The sequence below is a fragment of the Seriola lalandi genome, unplaced genomic scaffold (assembly GCF_002814215.2).
Source record: "Seriola lalandi dorsalis isolate HSWRI2012SDOR001 ecotype SW California unplaced genomic scaffold, Sedor1 jcf7180002054885, whole genome shotgun sequence".
Taxonomy (NCBI): Eukaryota; Metazoa; Chordata; class Actinopteri; order Carangiformes; family Carangidae; genus Seriola; species Seriola lalandi.
Window position 1 is genome coordinate 7,398,464 of NW_019525437.1, and position 20,169 is coordinate 7,418,632.

Genomic DNA, 20,169 nt, shown 5'->3' on the forward strand with positions numbered 1-20,169 from the left:
ACACACACACACACACACACACACACACACACACACACACACACACACACACGATCTCTCTCTCTCTCTCTCTCGTGGGATTTTTCATATTTCTGGCTGAACTCTGTGCAGCTATTGGTCAGCTGCCTTCCTGTGAGTGTGTTTCCTGGCGCACGTTGTGTCATGGCAGAACTCCCTCAGTAAGGGAAGCAGAATCTGTTCAGCGCACACACACACACACACACACACACACACACACACACACACACACACACTTGTTTTTGTTTCCTGGCTCCCCAGCTGCTCTGACCCTTCCCTCCCCTCTGTCTGTCTTTCGCTGCTCTCCTCAGTCCATTCCAGTTCTCTCCTCTCCTTCCTGCGGTCGTGTTTTGTTTTCGGGGGAACAATGTGTTGCTCGGTGGCTTTCGCCAGGTCTCTGGGTCTGGCACTGCTGCCTCTGGCCCTCTGCTGTATCCTGGCCAACTTGCTGCTGCTGTTTCCTATGGGAGCAATCACCTACATCCAGCAGGACCGCCTGGCCAGCTACATCTGGTACTTTGGTGGACTAGGAGGTGGAGGACTGATGGTTAGTGAATTGTTTTTAATTTTAATGAGATGATGAAGTCCTCCTATATCTAGATTTCTTTGTAGACTTTATTTTGATACCTGCTTTTTACAGCTTTCTGATTATTCTGGTGGCGACTGTGTCTGGAAGATGCAAACCAAAATTAGGTGCGGGTCATGGCAATGGCATTTCGAAGAGAGGATGATTGCACACTGAGCTGTAGTTGTTGGATTTTATCACCAATATTTTGACTGGACTTCAACCAAACACACCAAATGTGGTGGAAAGGAGTGAGAGGGGCTCTAAAATCACAACTTTAATATCATGGGATAACTTTCCTTTGACTTAAAGAACTCCAAAGTCTTGGTTCAGTCATTCAGTTTTCCAATGCTTGCTTCTCAGCTGTTTTTTTTTTGTTTTTTTTTTAATTAATAATAAAAAAATATCCAGAATTATTGTTTCTTTTTGAATGACAAGTTTTTGGACAAAACCTTCATTTACTTTTCAAAATTTCAAACATATTGGATGTAAGCCACTGTTTTCAGAGATGCTTGGTGTACAGCATTTTAACATCCTCAAAGTTTAAATTCTGTGCCTCTGAAATGTTTTTGCAATTATTTCTATATAGTAGGACTACTGAGTAATACATCATTTGTCCTACTCCATACAAAGTATAAAATATTTGACTTTGATTGTGACAAAAATCCTCATTCACTATAATGAATGAAGAGAAGTGAAGGTAAAAATAGAGGGGGGTTTTGAATGGGGGCGATGTGGTTTCAGATCAGAACTTTTTGCCTGGCAGAGGCTAAAACAATTAGTGGATGTAGGTTCAGTTGAGGTCACTGTACCACATGGTGACAATTATCACTATTAGTTGCAGTGGAGAGAGAAAAAGTTGCTGAAAACAACAGTGATGAGATTCAGTTTTCATCTGGAAGCAAAGCCAGTGAAATTCTTTTGAAACCACGTTTCAACCACATTTTTTCCCTCATTTAAAACAAAACATTTAAAAAGTGAATGTTGACAGTGTTTGAGTCACTCTGCAGAAGAAACTGTGTGAAAATGATTACCACCTCCCTTTCTCCTTTATGCAGAGACAGACGCTGGTACATGTTGATCCATTGGTGACAAACTGAGGCATCTTTATTTTTCTCAGTGTGTTTATCAAATACAACCACTGCTGATTTAAAGTCAGTAGGATTTTAATTCACTCATCTCTTTATAGATTAGTTGTAATTTACTTAAAACAACATTAGCCCTGACTGATAGAAACACGATTTTAGACCTGAAAGATGGTAATTGTCTCCCCTTCAGCACCATTCACTCTAAGTGTATCTGCAGTTGTTTTATTGAGAACAATGAAGTGCTGTGTGAATTAATCTGTCTGCTCTACATGCTGCTGATCTGATGGGTTTATGCTGCGACTGAGCAGAAAGGAGCTGTTCTTTTAGTTTGGTTTTAAGCAAGAACAGAGGAGAGATTGTCTTTTCCCAGACAAGATTAACCCTGCTGAAGGTCCGCTCTCTAGAATATTTACATTTCTTTTTTGCTTTTTGTTTGTAGTCTGAGCAGGTGAGAGTGAGAAACTGTTCAGAACATCTTAGCACGTAACTTAAATAGATACTGTAGTCTATATGAAAGACTTTCCACTATAGCACTAGGCCTAAAAGTGTGTTTTGGACCATTCAAAAAGAAGGCATTTCTCAGCTGTTCATATATTTCTCATGGAGGAGAGACTTTGTTTTGACAGTAAAATGCTGCAAAAATTAACAATTAAACAGGTTTTAAACAATTTGGTGCTGCTCTATTCATCATTGTTAGAAAACTTTATTTATAGCAGTGATTAATCAGCACAGAAAGGAGAGCACTGGCCACTTTAAACCCGGAAGAGGAGGCAGAACAATGACCCGAGGAATTATTAATTCCACTTATGAGAGATAGAGAGAGAGAGAGAGAGAGAGAGTGAGTGAGAAGCCTGAATTTTAGATGTCCCTTTCATATCCACAGGGCGCTGCTTATTTTGTAGGAGACACAGCTGGATGAACTTTATCAGTTCTCATGTGTTCTCATTCACTGAGCTGCTCTAAATGACACTCCCCTTCCTACAAGTGTTTCACAATAAAAATGAGGGATCATGCAACATGAACTGATGGAAGATTTTTTTAAATGTGAATATGGAGGAAATATTGACTTTGTATTGACATCAAACAGGAGCAACAACAAATGAGATTAGATCACAAAACATTTTACTCTAAGACTTGTTACTAAGATATGATAAATGATTACTTTTAAAGCAGGGGAATTTAGCAATAAACTCCTCCAATAAAAGCCTGTTTGTTTATAAAGGGCCTAGTCAATATTTGAGGAATGCACAGTAGTTAATCTGTTTGGGTTTGTCTGTATCACAAGGAGCTAACATACACTGCAGGAGATTTTCTTACATGAATATACCTTTTTTCCCTTTGTCTGAGTTAACTTTTTCCTTGTTATCCTTATGTTTTCCACTTTGGTTTCCTTTATGGAATGACTGAACGTTAAAGAGTCAAAGAGCAAACTGAATCCCTTTGAGAGAAATCTATCTTTAGCTTTCCTTCCTTCCTCCATCTTTTTTCCCTCCCCCCCCCTCTCTCTTCCTTTCTCGCTGTGCACTTCCCTCTGTATTGTCAGTCTCTCTCTCTGCCTCTGTGGTGCTTTAGGGGGACATCCAGGATGTGTATATAACGATGCCTATGATCTGTGTGTGTGTGTGTGTGTGTGTGTGTGTGTAAAACCTTGGGAACTTCCCTCCAACTGTTAGCATGTGATTTAAAGTCCTTGACTTCAGGGAGAGAGACAACAGCACAGGAAAGACGAGGAGAGGAATAAGGCAGGGAGAGAATAGTAAAAGAATAGAACACAAACATGTAGGATTGCCACTATTTCCCTCTCTCTCTCCTGCACAACTGCACTGTATCTCAGCTGTTGGTACAGTACAGGCTGTATCCTGCTCTTAATGCAGCCAGTGTTCGTGTTACCCATCACTGACTGCTTGTACTCCACCATAAATCATGTTTCAGTCCACCATGTCCTCACTTTATAGCTCTACAGTTATAGTCAGCTGTAACATGACTAGGTAGGACGGTGTTAGCTGCATTAGTGACATGACCATGTTGCCAAATGATGCATCACTTGGACCAGAGTCAAATATTACAACAACTATTAAGTGAAGTTTAACTAAATTTGATACTGAAATGTATGGTGATTCCTGATTTTTCAATTCCCCAGACAGGATAGATGGTTTTGATTCAGCCAACATGTCTCAAGACAGTTTGTTTTCATCTAACTTTTGTTTTTTAGTGCGTAATGAAAATTAGTCCCAGCTAGTGTTGCTATAAATCTTTCATTTCCTCCTCCTTTAGGCAATATCCATTTACTGCTTTTAGCTTGAACAGTGATTGACAGCTGGGACTAGTCTAGTGGTAGATGTGTCACTAGCTAACTGCTAGCAAAGAGAAGCAGGGTCAAAGTTTGGTAATCTGTCCATGCAGCAAAATGTGACTAAAAGAATGCAGCTCAAGCCTCCTAATAACCTTTGTTATTTTCCCTCACCCCATAAATTACCATCCACAATGGACAAAAAGTGCTTAAAAGTGCTTTTGTTCAGGAACTGTAGTGAAACAATGTACTTTTCTGTGCTTCCAGATGTTGGTTCCAGCTGTTGTCTTCATCACTCTGGGGAAATGTAGCTGCTGCTGGAACGAGAGCTTAATGGTAAGATGCTTTTTAATCTATGAATCATGTTTAAAATCTACTGTTTTTATGGTGTAACCAAGATCTGGGAGTGTTGACATTAATGCTAAGCTAATGCTATGGCAGACAAGTTTCATATTGTTTATACTAGATTAATGCAATGCTATCTGACATTGTGAAGTACATACTTGTCTCAATGGGTAATTAACAGTTTGAAAAATTTGGCAATTCTTCATTTTATGTTCATATATTTCTTTTTGCTACATAGTCCATTAATCATTTCAGTTTCCTTAATCAAATATACGGCTTTTAGGTCCCAAACCTTCTTTTACCCTTGTTCCTATTTTACCGCCATTTTCCTGTTTTTTTTACTCATGACTTTGAGCATAATTCAGTTGTCTACAGCTGTCAATAAGCCCTGTCCTTATGGGGTGGAATGCTAATGCTAATCCAGCTATGATAATTCAACAAGGGTCCCATTGTTAGGTAACACTCAACAAAGTAAGCTTGGCTCACACCACTCAAGCCACATGCACAGCTGCGGAGTGTGTGTGTGTGTGTGTGTGTGTGAGAGAGAGAGAGAGAGAGAGAGAGAGAGAGAGAGAGAGAGAGAGAGAGAGAGAGAGAGAGAGAGTGTGTGTATTTAGTTTAGCTCAGATCTTTATTGGCAGTGCAGCAGCATAATTACACAACCACATAAAAACATACCACAATAAAATCAAATACAAGACAATCAAAAGACAACATTATGGCAGTACTAAAGATGCAATTCAAACAGTAAGGATGTGTGTGTGCGTGCGTGCGTGCGTGCGTGCGTGGCACCTGTCTCTGTAGCACCTGTCTTCTTCTTTGTACAGAGAGACACAGTCACTCAAATATCCACAAAGGCTTCCAAACACGTGCATGTTCTTTAAAAACACTGTGTATCTGTGTTCCTCTCTAGATGTGCGGGTCCGTGTTGGCAGCTGTGGTCGGCCTGGTGGGGTCGAGCTACTGTTTCGTCATATCAGGGTTCGCCTTGGTGCAGGGTCCCCAGTGCTTCACCTCTTATGGATGGTCGTACCCATTTGCAGACCAGAAGGGCAGGTAGGAAGATACTGTACTGTGCTGTGTGTGTGGTGGCATTGCGGTGTATACAAAAAAATAACAAATAGAGCATTCAGTATTGTTTTTGTATAAAACGGATAGACTTAAACACGCTTGTTTGACTTTTTTTTATATTATATAGGCATGTGTGTTCTCTGTAAAAGCATTTAACATAGTCCTATGAAGGCAAAATTTTTATTATAATTAATATTAACTCCTAATAATTTCACAAGTACAATTGCAAAAGACTACTGAGAGGAAAAGAAAATGAAGGAATGCAAGAAGGAATCATTATACACCATTATTAAAAAGCATTATGGCATATAAAGCTGACTGAACAGATGGAAATGCTTTTACCCACTGACCCATTTCAGTCCACCTTAAGTATTTAAGTATCAGCTTGGTATTTTTGAATTTGATTACCTTCTTTTATTACCAATAATTCTTTTGGATAGACCAGCAGGTCTCTGTAAAATGACATCTTAGATATAGTGCTAAATCTGTGGGCATGTAACCATAGCAACAGTATTTCTGCATCATGCTGTGTTACTAGTTATTGCACAACTCACTTAACAACTAATTGTTTCAAATCGAGGGTTCTGGACTGTTGGTTGGGCAAAAAAAGACATTTTAACACACGCTCACAAATAGTGATAAGCCTAATATCTCGCCCTAATAAGTAGAGTTAAAGACTTTCAGGTGTCCTGATATAGAAAATAATACATTCATATATTGGTGCACTTGGTTCTGTATCATTGTCCACTAATTTCAATTTTAATAGCATCTAACTTCTTTCCTTAGTTTTTCAGCACACTGTTGCACACAAGTGTAGCGCAACACTCAACAGCCTCTTTTCTGGATCTGTTGCACCTTCCTCTGTCTCTCTGTGATCCCCTCTTTACACTGATGTCTCTCTTCGTGTTCCAGGTATCTGCTGCAGCCAGAGACTTGGTCTCGGTGTCTTCAGCCGCTTCATATCGTAGAGTGGAACGTGACTCTGCTGTGTGTTTTACTGGGTTTGGCTGTGCTGGAGTTCATCATCTGTCTCTTACAGCTGGGGAGCGGCTTAGTCAACGCCGTGTGCCGGCCTTGCTGCTACAAGCAGGAGTACAGTCTTAATGCGTAGTCAAACACACATGTGTATGTAGTATTACTTGCACAGACATACTGTACGTGCATGTGTACACATAAAAACACAACACAACACAACACAACACACTATGTAGACACACTTACACATGCACTATCATGGACCTCTGACAACTGTCAGCTTTGTGTAACCACTGTATCTTCAAGCTTTTGAGTTGCCCCGGTTAAAGTAGCAAAAGCACCATACAGTCATTGATGACACCAGGATGTTTGTCCATAATGATGTAGGTGTGTGTGTGTGTGTGTGTATGTGTCTGTGTGTTATATCTACTCCAGGTTAGGAAGAGCAGGATATACTTTATTTGCTCGGGTGGTGAAAGAAAGCTCAGCAGACCCACATGTACAAAATAATAAGAAAGAATCAGAGCATCCTTGATCATAATAATAATAATAATAATAATGATGATATGTAGTTTCCAAGATAACAGGTTTCACTGAAGTAATTGCACAATTGCCAAACAACACAGTGTTAAACATAGCACATCTTCAGAAAGTTAACTCCTTCTTGTGTATTTGTTTTTATTTTTAGCGAGGCTTTAGTGACAGCTGTTCAGTCACTTCAAGAAATCCAATATTCTGAATCTTGTGGTCGCTCACTTTCTTTATTATTATTATTATTTTGTACTGTTTGCATTGAGGTTACTCCATAAACCTAATACCAGTGTTATCACATGAACAGAGCAGTAGCAACATACAGAGAGTGGAGATGATAATGCCTTATTAAATCAATATCATTACAATAGTACATGCAAGATGGCTGCCACAGATTGTTTGCCACGTCCTCCAGTGTAGTTGTTGTGGGCATTTTACTGTTCATGGTGTTCATGCAGGCGCTACTGAACATTTCCTTAACTTTAGTTTTTTTTTTTTTTTTAAAAGGTGCCATCTTGTCTTTTCAGTGTTATTTTGTGTTTCCAACTTTTATACACAGTGTTGGACTACTTATGGGTTACAAGCAAATGTGTGTGTGTTTGTACATTTGTTTTCATTTTCACAGTATTTTGTTAAATTGTTAAATTGTTTTCTTTATGTCTTTCAGATTATAGTTAAGTGTTAATGGACATTTTATATATATTTTAGTGACATATTTTTATAATGTATGTTTGTTTGTGCTGCCTTGAATAAAAAAAAAAAACCTGTTTCCATTTTATATATCCAGTGTTTGATTTGTTTTTTTTTGTTTTTTTTAACTGTCAAAATGATAGTCAGGAAATTTTCAGGTCAGTTATTTTCAGACAAAGCAGTTAAACCCAAATTCCCCAAAGATATCGGTGGTAAACAGCAGGTCGCATGCAGCAGAGACAGATGTGCAAGTGTGTGCATGTGTGTGTATTCATGTGTTAGGGCCCTTACTGCACCTCCCACAAGCTGGTACCATAAATTAACTGTTTGCAAGCTTATCAGGTGTTATTTTATTTATTTTTAGTTTAACTACTTTTGGCCCCCACTCTCTGTTACAGAGTGGGAGGGTACGTGACACAAATCCAGTATTAGTTTATGTGTAACAGGTCAAAACTTGGATTTCTGCATGTGTGCACGAATGTAGCTTGCTTGGTGTGTTGTAATCAATTCGTGGACTAGAGATTGTGTCCTGGAGTTTCCAAAGTTGCCTGAGTAAAAATCCCAACCTTGAGTAAATGTGACCTCTGACTCTGGGAGTCAAAACCATTACAAGTCATTTTTTCAGTAAATTAAATGTCCCCACCACATTGTGTCTGTGAGGAGGCAATTTCAAATTATTCATGTTACATTATAAAATAAATGACCTACAAGCCTTAAAATACTGATAAACCTCTCAATAAAAATATTGAGAGTAGAATTAATTGTTCTTAATTGACCTAAGAGGAGGATGGAAGTAATTCAGATGTTAAAGTATTGAAACTACTTAGCTTGGTTCGACTGATTTGGGTTACATAGTTTGTTGTCAGAGTGTTTGGACACTGTCTGGATCAAAAGTCCAAAGTGTTTTCGTCACCGGCAGATTTTTTGTCTGCATCTCCACATGAAAAAAAACTGAATGTGACACGGATCAGGTTTCCGTTATTTCAGCTAAAAAAAAAAAGGAGACAAAGAACATGAAGTCTGATTTAAATGTGACTTCCATCTGGTATTTCAAAATTTACGGGATATCAGATACGGATGTCACACAGAGTTTCTGCTCTTATGCAAGTCTAAGCTGTTGCTCAAACAGGTGCTCAGGCCTCTGATAGGCTGCCTCAAACCCTGTCTGATGGTCAGTGACCCCTCTGCCCCTGCTTGGCGGTTCCCAGCTATCAGTCAGCTGAAGGAGTATAAAGACACACACGGGGTCTAAAGTCTCTAAGACAGACATATAGTGCAGCTGACTGACAGCAGTGAGTTTTCCAGTCAGTCTCCTTCGTCATCATCGTCACTCAGTGGGTCACTGGATAGAAATAAAGACTCATCTTGCCTCACTGGCAGTTTTTCTTTGGATTTCCTTGTAGCTTGTGAGGTGCCAACACTTTCTCATCAAAATGCGTCGGCTGGCGTTACGGAGTGTGTTGCTGCTGTGTTGTGCGGCGGTGTGTGTGTCTGGGATGAGGAGAGAGTACTTCCTCAGGATAGAGGAGGTGTCTTGGAATTACGCCCCGAGTGGGATGAACATCATCCAAAACCACACTCTGCAGGATGATGAGTAAGTGCACACATCTCACATTAACCTGGTTGTATTGTCTTTTTATTGTAAAATAAGTCAGTCATCCCCATCCCCCCTGGAGCAGTTCCAAAATACAACAGTAACAATCTTCACTGTGTTTAAGAAAAAAAAAAAAAAAATTTACAAAACAACCTCATTAGTAGCTTTTGATCATGTCACACAATCTTCATCAGCAGATGATATTTGGCCATTTCTCATGGGATTGTAGATGTTCAACTTTCCATTTCTCTGAGCACTTTAAAGACTGTGTCCATCTGATGTTTGTCCTGTCTAATATGCATTTTACATTCATCTTTGAACTTTAATTTATTTTTCATTCTAATTGTTTAATTGTATTTATAATAACTTCAGCCAACATGTATTATTGCCATGTCTTGCTCTACAAATTGATTAGAAAAAAGAGGTGTTTGTGACACACAAGTGTCAAGTGCTGACATATACGCATGTGTCATTAACAACAGTGTAATTACGTAAACTGTGTATCTTCCCCTCTGACATGTTCTGGAACAATGGGCCTTTTTCACAGAAGACATTTTAACATGTCACAATAGGAAAATTACAGGTGTAAATACTGAAATGAATGATGGTTGATTTGCATTTAACAATGTCTCTGTTTGCGTTGTTAGTAACACCTGTGCTTTTCAAACCCGTTCTCTTTCCCAGTGGCTTTTCCAACTATGACAAGTCATAATGTCTGCGGTGAAAAAGGCCTAATCAACAAGTAACTGGATTTTTACATGTAATCCATGTAATAACAGACACGTCATTCTCTCTCTCTGCCTGTGTATCACCCTGTAGAGAAGCCTCAGTCTTTTTAAAGAGAGGCCCCCAGCGGATCGGTTCCACCTACAAGAAGGCTGTTTATAAGCAGTACTCTGACGCCACCTATAGGACAGAGGTGGCGAAGTCGGACTGGCTGGGCTACCTGGGGCCTCTGCTGATGGCCGAGGAGGGGGACACGATGATCGTCCACCTGAAGAACACCGCATCCAGACCTTACAGCATCCACCCACATGGAATGAACTACAGCAAGGGCAACGAAGGTGGGGAATGAACGAATGAATGAACCGATGCGTGAATTGATGAGCACAGGCGGGCTTGACAGACCAATGACATGTGTGACTTTGTGTTTTTGCACTTGTGTCTGCCTCTTCAGGAGCCCTGTACCCAGATGGTACTAGTCCAGAGCTGAAGCGCGATGACTCAGTGGCTCCTGGAGCAACAGTGACCTATGAGTGGACCCTCCCTGAATCCCACAGCCCAACATCAGAGGACAGAAACTGCATGACCAGATTCTACCACTCCCACGTCAGCCCCCCAAAAGACATCAACACAGGACTGATAGGCCCCCTCATCGTCTGTAAGAGAGGTACTGGAAACCTTTTTAACCTCAGAGTATCTGGTCGCATAAACACCGTACTTGCAGTAAATACAGATTTCAGGTACTAGTACTTCATCTGAGTATTTTCATTCCCTACTTTATACTTCTACTCCACTATAATTCAAAAGGGAAATATTGTACTTTTTACTCCACTACATTTATTTAACTGTTCTCATTGCTACTGACTTTATCAATTAGAATTTCATGCACAAAAACATGAAAAGCTTAAACTGCCCAAAATTAGAGCTGAAAATATTTTTCAATTAATCAATTAGTCGATCAACAGGAATCCCAAAACAACATCTTGAATCTCTTTTCCTCCTCTCTCTTCTAGGAACTCTGGACTTACACGGCGACAGGTCGGGAGACTACCTGTATGCTCTGCTGTTCATGGTGTCGGACGAGAACTTCAGCTGGTACCTGGATGACAACATCAGGACGTACATCACGAGTCCCGCCAGAGACCTGAAAGAAGATGAGGATTTCATTGAGAGCAACAAGATGCACGGTCAGAAGGGGGGAGGTATCACATCCACATCCACATATACTTGCACAAATACACCTTTTAACCCTGAGTGTGTGTTGCAGGTATAAATGGTTTGCTGTATGGTAACCTGCCTGGACTGAGCATGTGCCAAGGTAACACGATCCACTGGCACATGATTGGATTAGGAAATGAGGTAACTATTACATTATATTTATAACTATCAATCAGAATCTGACAGGGATTATTTAATTGAGTAATTGATTGATTTTGTAATGCTTTTCAGTCTCACTTTCATTCATATTCATTGATAATTTGAGCTTGAAAACTCAAGAAGGCGTTTGTTCACATCTTACCTATAGTGATAGTTTGTTGAAAAAGCTAATTTGTGAAAATGTGTTATTTAGTCAAAAAACATTGCTTTTATAGCTAGTAGCTAGTTTTAGCTGGTTTTAACTTCAGTTGCAGGACTGCTAAGTGTCAGTGAGTTGCCACCTGGATTTCCATGAGTATACATAATTCAAAAGCTCCCATTAGGAGCCCAGTTCAAATGTCATTTATCCGCTACAACAGGTGGACATGCATTCAGTTCATTTCCACGGCCAGATCCTGACCGTCCAGGACCACCATACAGACACAGTTAGTCTTTTCCCGGCCTCCAGCACCACAGCTCAAATGGTGGCCGATAACCCCGGACACTGGCTGCTGACGTGCACCGTCAACGACCATCTGATGGGTGAGCTCACACTCTGATGTCACGAGGTCGATCATTCCACCGAGATGTGTCAGCCCACTGTGTGGTGGCTAACAGGTTTGGATTTGTGCTCTTATTAAGCTGGAATGCAGGCGATATTTGAGATCAAGAAGTGTTTCCCCAACGTCCATAAGCCCAGACCGCACGGTGAACTCAGACAGTTCTTCATCGCTGCTGAAGAGGAGGTCTGGGACTATGCTCCTTCAACACCTACTGAAGGGTTGGTTACTTTACACACACACATACACACAGACAGAAATGGTCCTGGCTCGTCTTGGTGACACTTGTGTGTGTGTGTGTGTGTGTGTGTGTGTGTGTGTGTGTGTGTGTGTGTGTGTGTGTGCAGTGAGGCAGAAATGTTTGTAACCAGAGGTCAAAACCGTATCGGAAGCCGCTACAAGAAGGTTCGCTATGTGGAGTACACCGACAACACCTTCACAACAAAGATGCTACGCAGCCCACAGGAGCAGCACCTTGGAATTCTGGGTAAACTAGGCCGTTTATTGGCGGCACATAAATAATCTGATTTTCTGTCGATCGACTAATCAATATGCCAAATTCTACAGGTGTTTGGGGGTGAACTATTCCAAGCTTTCTAACCTCATTTCGAGCAGTTTGATATTTTCATTGGCAGCCTTATCATTTGCAACCCCATGTCTTTGAAAGGTCTTTGAGTGTATGCACTGTTACGACACTCCAACAAACCAACAACTCAGTATGTGTGCACTTAGTGTGTCTGTCTGTGTCCATCTATGTCTCCAGGTCCTGTGCTGCGAGCTGAAGAGAAAGACACTATCAAGGTGGTGTTTAAGAACAAAGCCAGCCGGCCTTACACTATACAACCACATGGTGTTCAATACAGTGTAGAGCAGGATGGGACGCTCTATCACAATGAATTGGAAGGTTAATACATGCATATACACACATTGTAGGAGATGATATAGCTAGAGAGCCTCATCTGTTTTCATGTGTCCCTCATCCATAACTTCCTCCCTGATCTTCTTCTCTTCAGAGTCTTACACAGCGAAGAAACTGCGGGAGCTAAAGAGGGAACCAAGTGAGTTAAAAACCTGAAGCACAGTAGCAGTCTCAGTTAGCATGCATTAACAAAAATCTTTTGTTATTCTGATCTTCTCCTTGTGTGTGGGTTTCAGGAGTGGTGACTCCTCCTCCAGCTGCTCTGGTCAGACCTGGGACAGTGCACGCCTATGAGTGGATGGTGCCAGTGGGTGCTGGTCCAGTACAGGGGGAGGCTGACTGTCTGACTTATCTCTATTACTCTGGAGTGGACCCCGTCAAAGACACCAATTCCGGACTGGTCGGACCCCTGCTCGTCTGTAGACAGGGATCACTGAAGAAAGGAGTACAGGTGAGCACAGGGTCAGGAACCGGGTAAAGGCTAAAAGTGCCTCACATCAGACTTTTTACAACGTCGTGTGTAAATCAGATTTGATTTTATAATGACAGGGTGAACGGATTGAAGCCAATGACATTTTCAATTCAGAATGTGCATTTCATATCTTCATAAATCACTCAGTTTGTTTCAAACTAACCTCATGCTGAGCATAGATCAGAATTCATGCAACTCTCTGTCGGTCCAGTGTAACAATCATCATATGCCAGTTAAAGAAATGTGCAGCTGCTATAGTGTAGGGACAGAGACGCGTTGCATCGTATAATTACTGTAAATTTTGCTTCAAGGCAAGCACAACTTAAGGTGACAGATGAATGTGTGAAAGCCCTTCTGTATCAAAAGAGATAGTCAATGAGGCCACAGGTGAATGTTAGTGCAGTAGTAGAAGCCTTAAAAACAATCTTTATTGAAGCTGAAGACTCAAATAAAAGAAGTGGTAAAAGGACAAAATGTCAAAGTCAATCAGTCCAACAATCACCTGACTCTGTTTTGGTTTTCAAACTCACTGCTCTGAAAGTATCGTTTTCAGTTGCTTCAGGCAGCTGTTTTCTATAAAAAATCTTTTTAAAAACCAAAAACAGAGCAGAGCTCAAAGGAGAGTGAATGTTGGACCCATGTTCATAAGGTCGACAGAGACACAACTCCAAATGATAATGTAGCTGTGTGTCTGCAAACAGTTACTTATTTACACAAGAAGCGGCAAAGAAGCAAAGAAGTTCACCATATCAACTTCAAGGTGATGATATGACAATGCTCATGCCCGTTTACAACTTGTTTCTGCTGTTCTGATATTGCACGTTTAAGACGAGCAGTGTTGATGTGATCAGAGAAAATCAGGGTTAGGAAAGGGTCCAGCCAAAAGTACAAGCAGTTACCAATTTGTAATACAACATGCACAGATGAAACCACAGTTTGACACATTTCCTCTTGTCCTGTCTCTCTTCTCCTCATGTAGAAAAACTATGATAAAGAGTTCCACCTCATGGCGACAGTGTTTGACGAGAACCTGAGCTGGTATCTGGATGACAACATCAGGACCTTCACCACTGCTCCCGCTACTGTTAACAAGGAGGACGAGGCCTTCATGGAGAGCAACAAGATGCATGGTTTGTAGGAGACACACACTGATCATCGGCAGCTCACTCATTGCCTATAAAGGTGTCCCCCCCCCCCATTAACCTTTAACCCTTTTTATCATTTTTGAGATAATCACCGCACTGTATGTTTCATTTCTGTGCTCCATCCTTTAGCCATCAATGGGTTTGTGTATAGGAACCTCCCGGGCCTGACCATGTGTAAGGCGGAAAAAGTAACGTGGCACCTGTCAGGACTGGGGTCAGAGACGGACATCAACAGCCTTTACTTCCAGGGAAACCGCTTCCTCTATCGCCAGAACAGACGAGACACCATCAGTGTCTTCCCTCACATCTCACACACGGTCACTATGGAGCCAGACAGCATGGGTATACATCTTTCACTCAGTCTCTCTCTCTCTCTCCTGTCACACACACATACATACACTCACCAACCAAGAAACAAACTATGCAACTTCCCCACGGGGCCCATGCACAAAGCTTTTTTTAATTTCAATTTTTTCACATCACCTAAGTCATCACCATCTGACTTATTTTAAATGAATACTGTCCACACAACCCGGTCCTTGGCCCTTAATTGGGCATAACTCATAGAAACAGCACCATATATGCTGTAGGTTTATATATGCATTAAAATTATTATAATAATATTGTTGTTATGTATATTTGACACCAGAACCAACAAAAATATTTTAATTGACAAATGAAAGTGAACCAAAAGAAAATTTTACTATCTGAAAAAATAACTGAAGTCAGTGTCTGCAGTGTAGATTGTCAGCATTGATTGTTTCAATTAACGACCAATAACAGCATATTTGTACTTAATTCTTTACTGTATAGCGGCTGGAGAAATTAGGTGGTAAAGAGGAAGTAGCATGATATGTCGCCTGTTCTCCTAACTGTAACCTTTGACCATCACAACTGCTGCCATACTCCAGCCTCGAGTCCTGAACACAACCTGACTTCAACCCTGAAATCATGTCTTCAAAGTTCCCTTTTGAAAAAGTGAAAACCAGACAAAATATCCTCACTCAAATTGATCCTCATAAACAAGTACAAGAGCTCACACATGTACACAGTGAAATAACCTTTAAATTTCTCCAATAAGAATGATGAATGTTCCATCCTTTATAAAACACTGCTTCCATGAGTGACTAAACATGTGTAACACTAAGTTAAGTACTTTTTATATTACTTCATTCAAAGAAATGCAGACACTAACTTCATTACTAACATGAAATCTGTATGTGCATGGTGTGACAGTACCTTGCAAACTGCAGAAGCAACTAATCACATCAGGATTTGTCATCAGGAAGAAGACAGATGCCATCTTGCAGACTTGCATTTCTGGGGTTAATATGATGCCTGACAAGTGCAGGGCGTGACTGCACATAATTACATTTGTGTGTTTCAGGTCAGTTTGAGGTGGTGTCTCCTACAGTGAACCATTATCGTGGTGGAATGAGAGCCAACTACACGGTACAGAAGTGCAGCATCTTCCAGCGTCAGGGTGAGACGATGCTCCATTCAAAAACATACTACATCGCTGCCATGGAAACAGACTGGGACTATTCTCCGAACCGCACCTGGGAGGCCGAGATGTTCCGTGGTCAGGAAAGGTAGAGATTAGACTGTTGATTTAGGGTTTGCTTGAATTTTGGTTCAAGTATCATCTGTGAGTGATGTCTTAGCCACACTGTTGCACTGGATGATATGTTCCTGTATTACCATGAACACATGCACACTGTAGTTTATTTTGGGTCAGTCCCACATCCACCACAGCTGTAAACACTAACTAGAGCAACAAAATTCTATTAATACGCAGCTAAAAATATTCCCCAACAAGTCCACTACTTCCTCCTTTCTCAGTAACATTTGCTAAAAGCAACAGGTCCTGGATGTTTCACAAAATTGCTGAGTTTTATTCAAAAATAAAACTTTATGATTCTCTCCCCTTGCAGTCCTGCTACTGTCTTCTTGGACCAGCAGGGTGGATTCATAGGCTCCCATTACAAGAAGGTGGTCTACCGCCAGTTCACCAACGACAAGTTCACCAAGCAGGTGGAAAGAACAGCTGATATGGAACACCTCGGCATTATGGGTAGGCTTTCAGGGCTGTGAAAATGCACAACAATTGAGTTTAAAATCATATAAACTGCCTTGACCTGATAACCAAAGCAGCTAAAAGCAAGTAAAAACTTATATACAGTAACTAACTCGATGAGAAACATTATGCAGCTGCACTGGTCTTGTAACTAGAGAATCTTCCTCTCTCTCTCTCAGGTCCAATGATTCATGCTGATGTGGGGGACAAAGTGAAGGTGGTTTTTAAGAACATGGCAACCAGACCTTATTCTATCCACGCCCATGGAGTCAAGACAGAGACCCCTGACGTCTACCACACCAAACCAGGTACAGACGGGCGAGATGTCAGCTGACAGGGAGGCGGGACGATCAAGAAATATTGGGAGTGGAAAGAAAATCCCAAGTGCTTTTTTTTTTTAAAGAGACATTATCAATAAACAGTTTGGGTTGCAAATGTTTTCCCAACATTATTCAGCATTTGCCTTTATTTTTGGAGGTAGTATGAACAACCAGTCTGACTGAGGGTTTTCAGAGCCACAGGCGGTTCTGCTGCTCTGTTTAATCGTGGCTTCATTTGATTATTATTGTAGAATGAAATTTAAGCATGTTTTTTACCACATGAAAAGGGACTTAAACCTGAAATCCTGGTGTGTCTCAGTACTACCTGTCCTTCCTCTCAGCTCCACTGGACTGTGTGTAACTTCTGTTTTATTAACATGCCATGGGATTAAAAACAAACAAAAAAAAAACTTAATGATGATGTCATTCCCAGGTGAGACTCACACCTACTATTGGTACGTTACAAAGAATACAGGACCGACCACAGAGCAGGAGGAGTGCTCTGTGTCAGCGTACTACTCCACTGTTGATGTTGTCAAGGTACACACACACACACACACACACACACACACACACACACACACGCATCATGCACATGCACGCGCACACACACGCACACACACACACACACACACACACACACACTAACACAAGGCCATGTTTTCTTCCTGTTTCCAAGGACCTGTACAGCGGGCTGATTGGTCCGTTGGTGATTTGTCGCCGTAGCTGGGCCAGGTGAGTGTTTCTACTCTGAAGCATTGATAGAGATCCATCTTACTTCATACTTACTGTTGTTGTGCAGTACACAATGTGTTCGTGTGAGATCCTAGAAGGCCAGTGGACGATTTCGATGACTAAAATGCTAATGTGCAGTTTTATAAACTTGCTTCCAGGAGTTTGGGACTAAAGAAAGAAATAGAAGAGTTTGCATTGCTCTTCCTGGTTTTTGATGAGAACGAAAGCTGGTAAGTAAAGAGAGCTAACCAAGCTAACCACTAATTGTTTAGACCTTTAAGAGTCAGGTTCACCTAAATTACAATTGCTTCATAGTATTACATAAAGTGTAACATTTTCTGAGGTTTTGCCCTGGAAACATATGGCACCACTTGAATTGGATTTTAAATGGGTTACCAAAAACACTGTAAATTATTGTGTAACAATTTCTGAAACAATGTCAGTCAGGATCATCCACAGATCTGTCACCTGCGTAATTTTCATATGGGCTATTTCATCAGTAGAAAGTAGTTCCAAGTGCAAAATGTCACAGGGTCCCACCTCATGTCATCCCTTTATGGGGTTTGGCTACATGCTCATTGGCATCAGGACACACAAAAATAATGTTTGTGTTGATCTTTCTGCCAGGAATAACTGCTGTTCTTATACTGTGTTTTGTTGAGCATGACATCATTATTTTAATGACAGGTATCTGGATGAAAACATCAGGACCCACATCAGGAACCCTCGTGTAAACTTGAAGGATGACGAAACCTTTATAGAGAGCAACAAGATGCACGGTGAGATAAACACACACACACACACACACACACACACACACACACACACACACAAAATGAACAGTATTTTGGACAAATGAGATACTCTCTTACTCTGTCTAATCAAAAAGAATTTTTTAAATTTTATTTCCATTCTCTGTGTGTTTGATTGCAGCCATTAACGGTTATGTGTATGGTAACTTGAATGGTCTGACCATGGAGGTGGGTGATAAGGTGTACTGGTACCTGATGGGAATGGGCAATGAAGTGGACATACACACTGCACACTGGCATGGACACAGTGTGGAATATAAGGTAGCTAAAAACACACAAGTCACACCAACGCAATCACAGTATTACAAACACACTGCAGTACACAAAGATGTTAACTCCCGGGATAATCCTTTTTTCTCTCCAGCTGAGTGGAGGTCCTCATCGTACTGATGTGTATGAGCTGTTTCCAGCCACCTTCCAGGTAAAACCTCAAAGTCTCCTGACTTAACTTCTGCATTTTCCAAAAACTTGGTTGCTACATATATTAAAGGTGTTACATATTGCATTTTAACATTTGTAAATATTAACAACTTCAGTGTAAGTTTTAGGAATCTGTGTAATTACAGAAAGAGCTATTGGATGATAAAGTCTCCATCTTTTCTAACAACTGGTCAGAAAAAAGTTATGAACGAGACAAAAATAGTTTTTCTCTAATACAGAAACTTTGAATTAATTTTCATTACTTTTAAAACAAAACTGACAAGTATTGTTGACACCCAGAGGCACACCTTCTGGTAAGGCAAACTAAGCAAATACCTGGGGCCCCCCCGAGGAGAAAAGGTGGCCCCTGATATTGGTGAATTATGGAGTGACAACTATAAACCCCATTAAACCTCCCATAAAGACGCACCGCTGTTGCCCTTATGTGAGGCAGGCATTCAGGTCACATCTCTAAATCGTAGTGTCTGCCAATAGTCTGCATGCATGTGTGTGGATCCTTGGCTATACAATACATTATATCAAGCTTTATATCAGTGTAGTCCTTCTTTGCCAAGCCCACCATCTTTAAAGACCAGACAAATACTAAATATCTAGAGAAAAAGGCTTTGATTTTCCTGCAAACTTAAAAAATTACGGGATATCTAGTCTCTCTCCTCTGGCTTGACACTGCTACTTGACTACACTCAAAGTGAAATTCTGGACCCGTGAATGATGCTGTGTCTCTCGTCTTCTCTCCCTCTCAGACAGTAAAGATGCGTCCTGTGTATCCCGGCACCTGGCTGCTCCACTGTCACGTCACTGATCACATTAAAGCTGGCATGGAGGCGATGTATACCGTCACTGAGAAACGTAAGAGAGACAAACTCTGACTAGCAGCCAAGTGATAACGGTGATGATGAAGATGCTGTGTGGAAGATAACATGTTTGTTTCTCTTCAACAGCAAAGAAGAGTGGAATCTTTGGCTGAACGGTTGAGGAAAACAAATCCAAAATGAAGAAAACAGTAAACAGACCAGTTCAAAGTACATTGCAGTGGCTAATTCAATAAAACTTCTCTTTGTAAAATCAGCTTATTATGAACATGTGCATATGTAAGATCACCATCCAAGAGTCATTTTATATTAAAATGAGCATTTTTATGATAATTATCTGAAAAATTAAAGAATCAATAACACCTGGAAGTTGAAGACTTTTTTTTTTATTGTGGAGCATAATGACAGTAATCAGGCAGCAGGGGGCACTATGTTCAAATCTGCTGGATGGATTTTCAAGAATCAAAAAACCATTGTTGCAGCTGTGAACATTGTATTTTGCTGGAAACATAAAAATGAACCTTTGAAGACCGAAGAGACACATATGTCCTCACACTCACGTCCCCGAGGCTTTCCCACTGTCAAGATCTAGATTAAAGGCAATTCTTTAGATACATAGATCATACTCAC

General features: G+C 40.7%; 2 protein-coding genes across 2 annotated transcripts; both read left to right on the plus strand.

Annotated features, from left to right (window-relative positions):
* The first annotated feature begins 185 nt into the window (after positions 1-185).
* On the plus strand, positions 186-7,661 carry tm4sf1 (transmembrane 4 L six family member 1). The gene is made up of 4 exons (XM_087179964.1): positions 186-565; positions 4,229-4,297; positions 5,220-5,362; positions 6,290-7,661. Exons 1-4 carry the CDS (start codon positions 386-388, stop codon positions 6,486-6,488), a joined length of 591 nt encoding a protein of 196 aa, XP_087036090.1. The 5' UTR covers positions 186-385; the 3' UTR covers positions 6,489-7,661.
* Positions 7,662-8,786: 1,125 nt separating this feature from the next.
* cp (ceruloplasmin) lies at positions 8,787-19,901 on the plus strand. The gene is made up of 24 exons (XM_023428685.2): positions 8,787-9,167; positions 9,987-10,231; positions 10,345-10,557; positions 10,904-11,077; positions 11,158-11,249; positions 11,627-11,789; positions 11,889-12,027; positions 12,154-12,293; positions 12,570-12,710; positions 12,820-12,864; positions 12,962-13,176; positions 14,177-14,327; positions 14,472-14,684; positions 15,730-15,934; positions 16,277-16,416; positions 16,599-16,727; positions 17,173-17,279; positions 17,419-17,474; positions 17,633-17,704; positions 18,162-18,253; positions 18,408-18,547; positions 18,651-18,707; positions 19,471-19,576; positions 19,669-19,901. The coding sequence occupies exons 1-24, from the start codon at positions 9,007-9,009 to the stop codon at positions 19,692-19,694; spliced, it is 3,222 nt and encodes a 1,073-aa protein (XP_023284453.1). The 5' UTR covers positions 8,787-9,006; the 3' UTR covers positions 19,695-19,901.
* The last annotated feature ends 268 nt before the right edge of the window (positions 19,902-20,169 follow it).

Coding starts and splice junctions, on each gene's coding strand:
- tm4sf1 (XM_087179964.1), top strand. CDS start 386: ATGTGTTGCTCGGTGGCTTTCGCCAGGTCTCTGGGTCTGGCACTGCTG. Junction 566..4,228: donor TAGGAGGTGGAGGACTGATG/GTTAGTGAATTG, acceptor CTGTGCTTCCAG/ATGTTGGTTCCAGCTGTTGT. Junction 4,298..5,219: donor GCTGGAACGAGAGCTTAATG/GTAAGATGCTTT, acceptor GTTCCTCTCTAG/ATGTGCGGGTCCGTGTTGGC.
- cp (XM_023428685.2), top strand. CDS start 9,007: ATGCGTCGGCTGGCGTTACGGAGTGTGTTGCTGCTGTGTTGTGCGGCG. Junction 11,078..11,157: donor TGAGAGCAACAAGATGCACG/GTCAGAAGGGGG, acceptor TGTGTGTTGCAG/GTATAAATGGTTTGCTGTAT. Junction 12,294..12,569: donor GCAGCACCTTGGAATTCTGG/GTAAACTAGGCC, acceptor CTATGTCTCCAG/GTCCTGTGCTGCGAGCTGAA.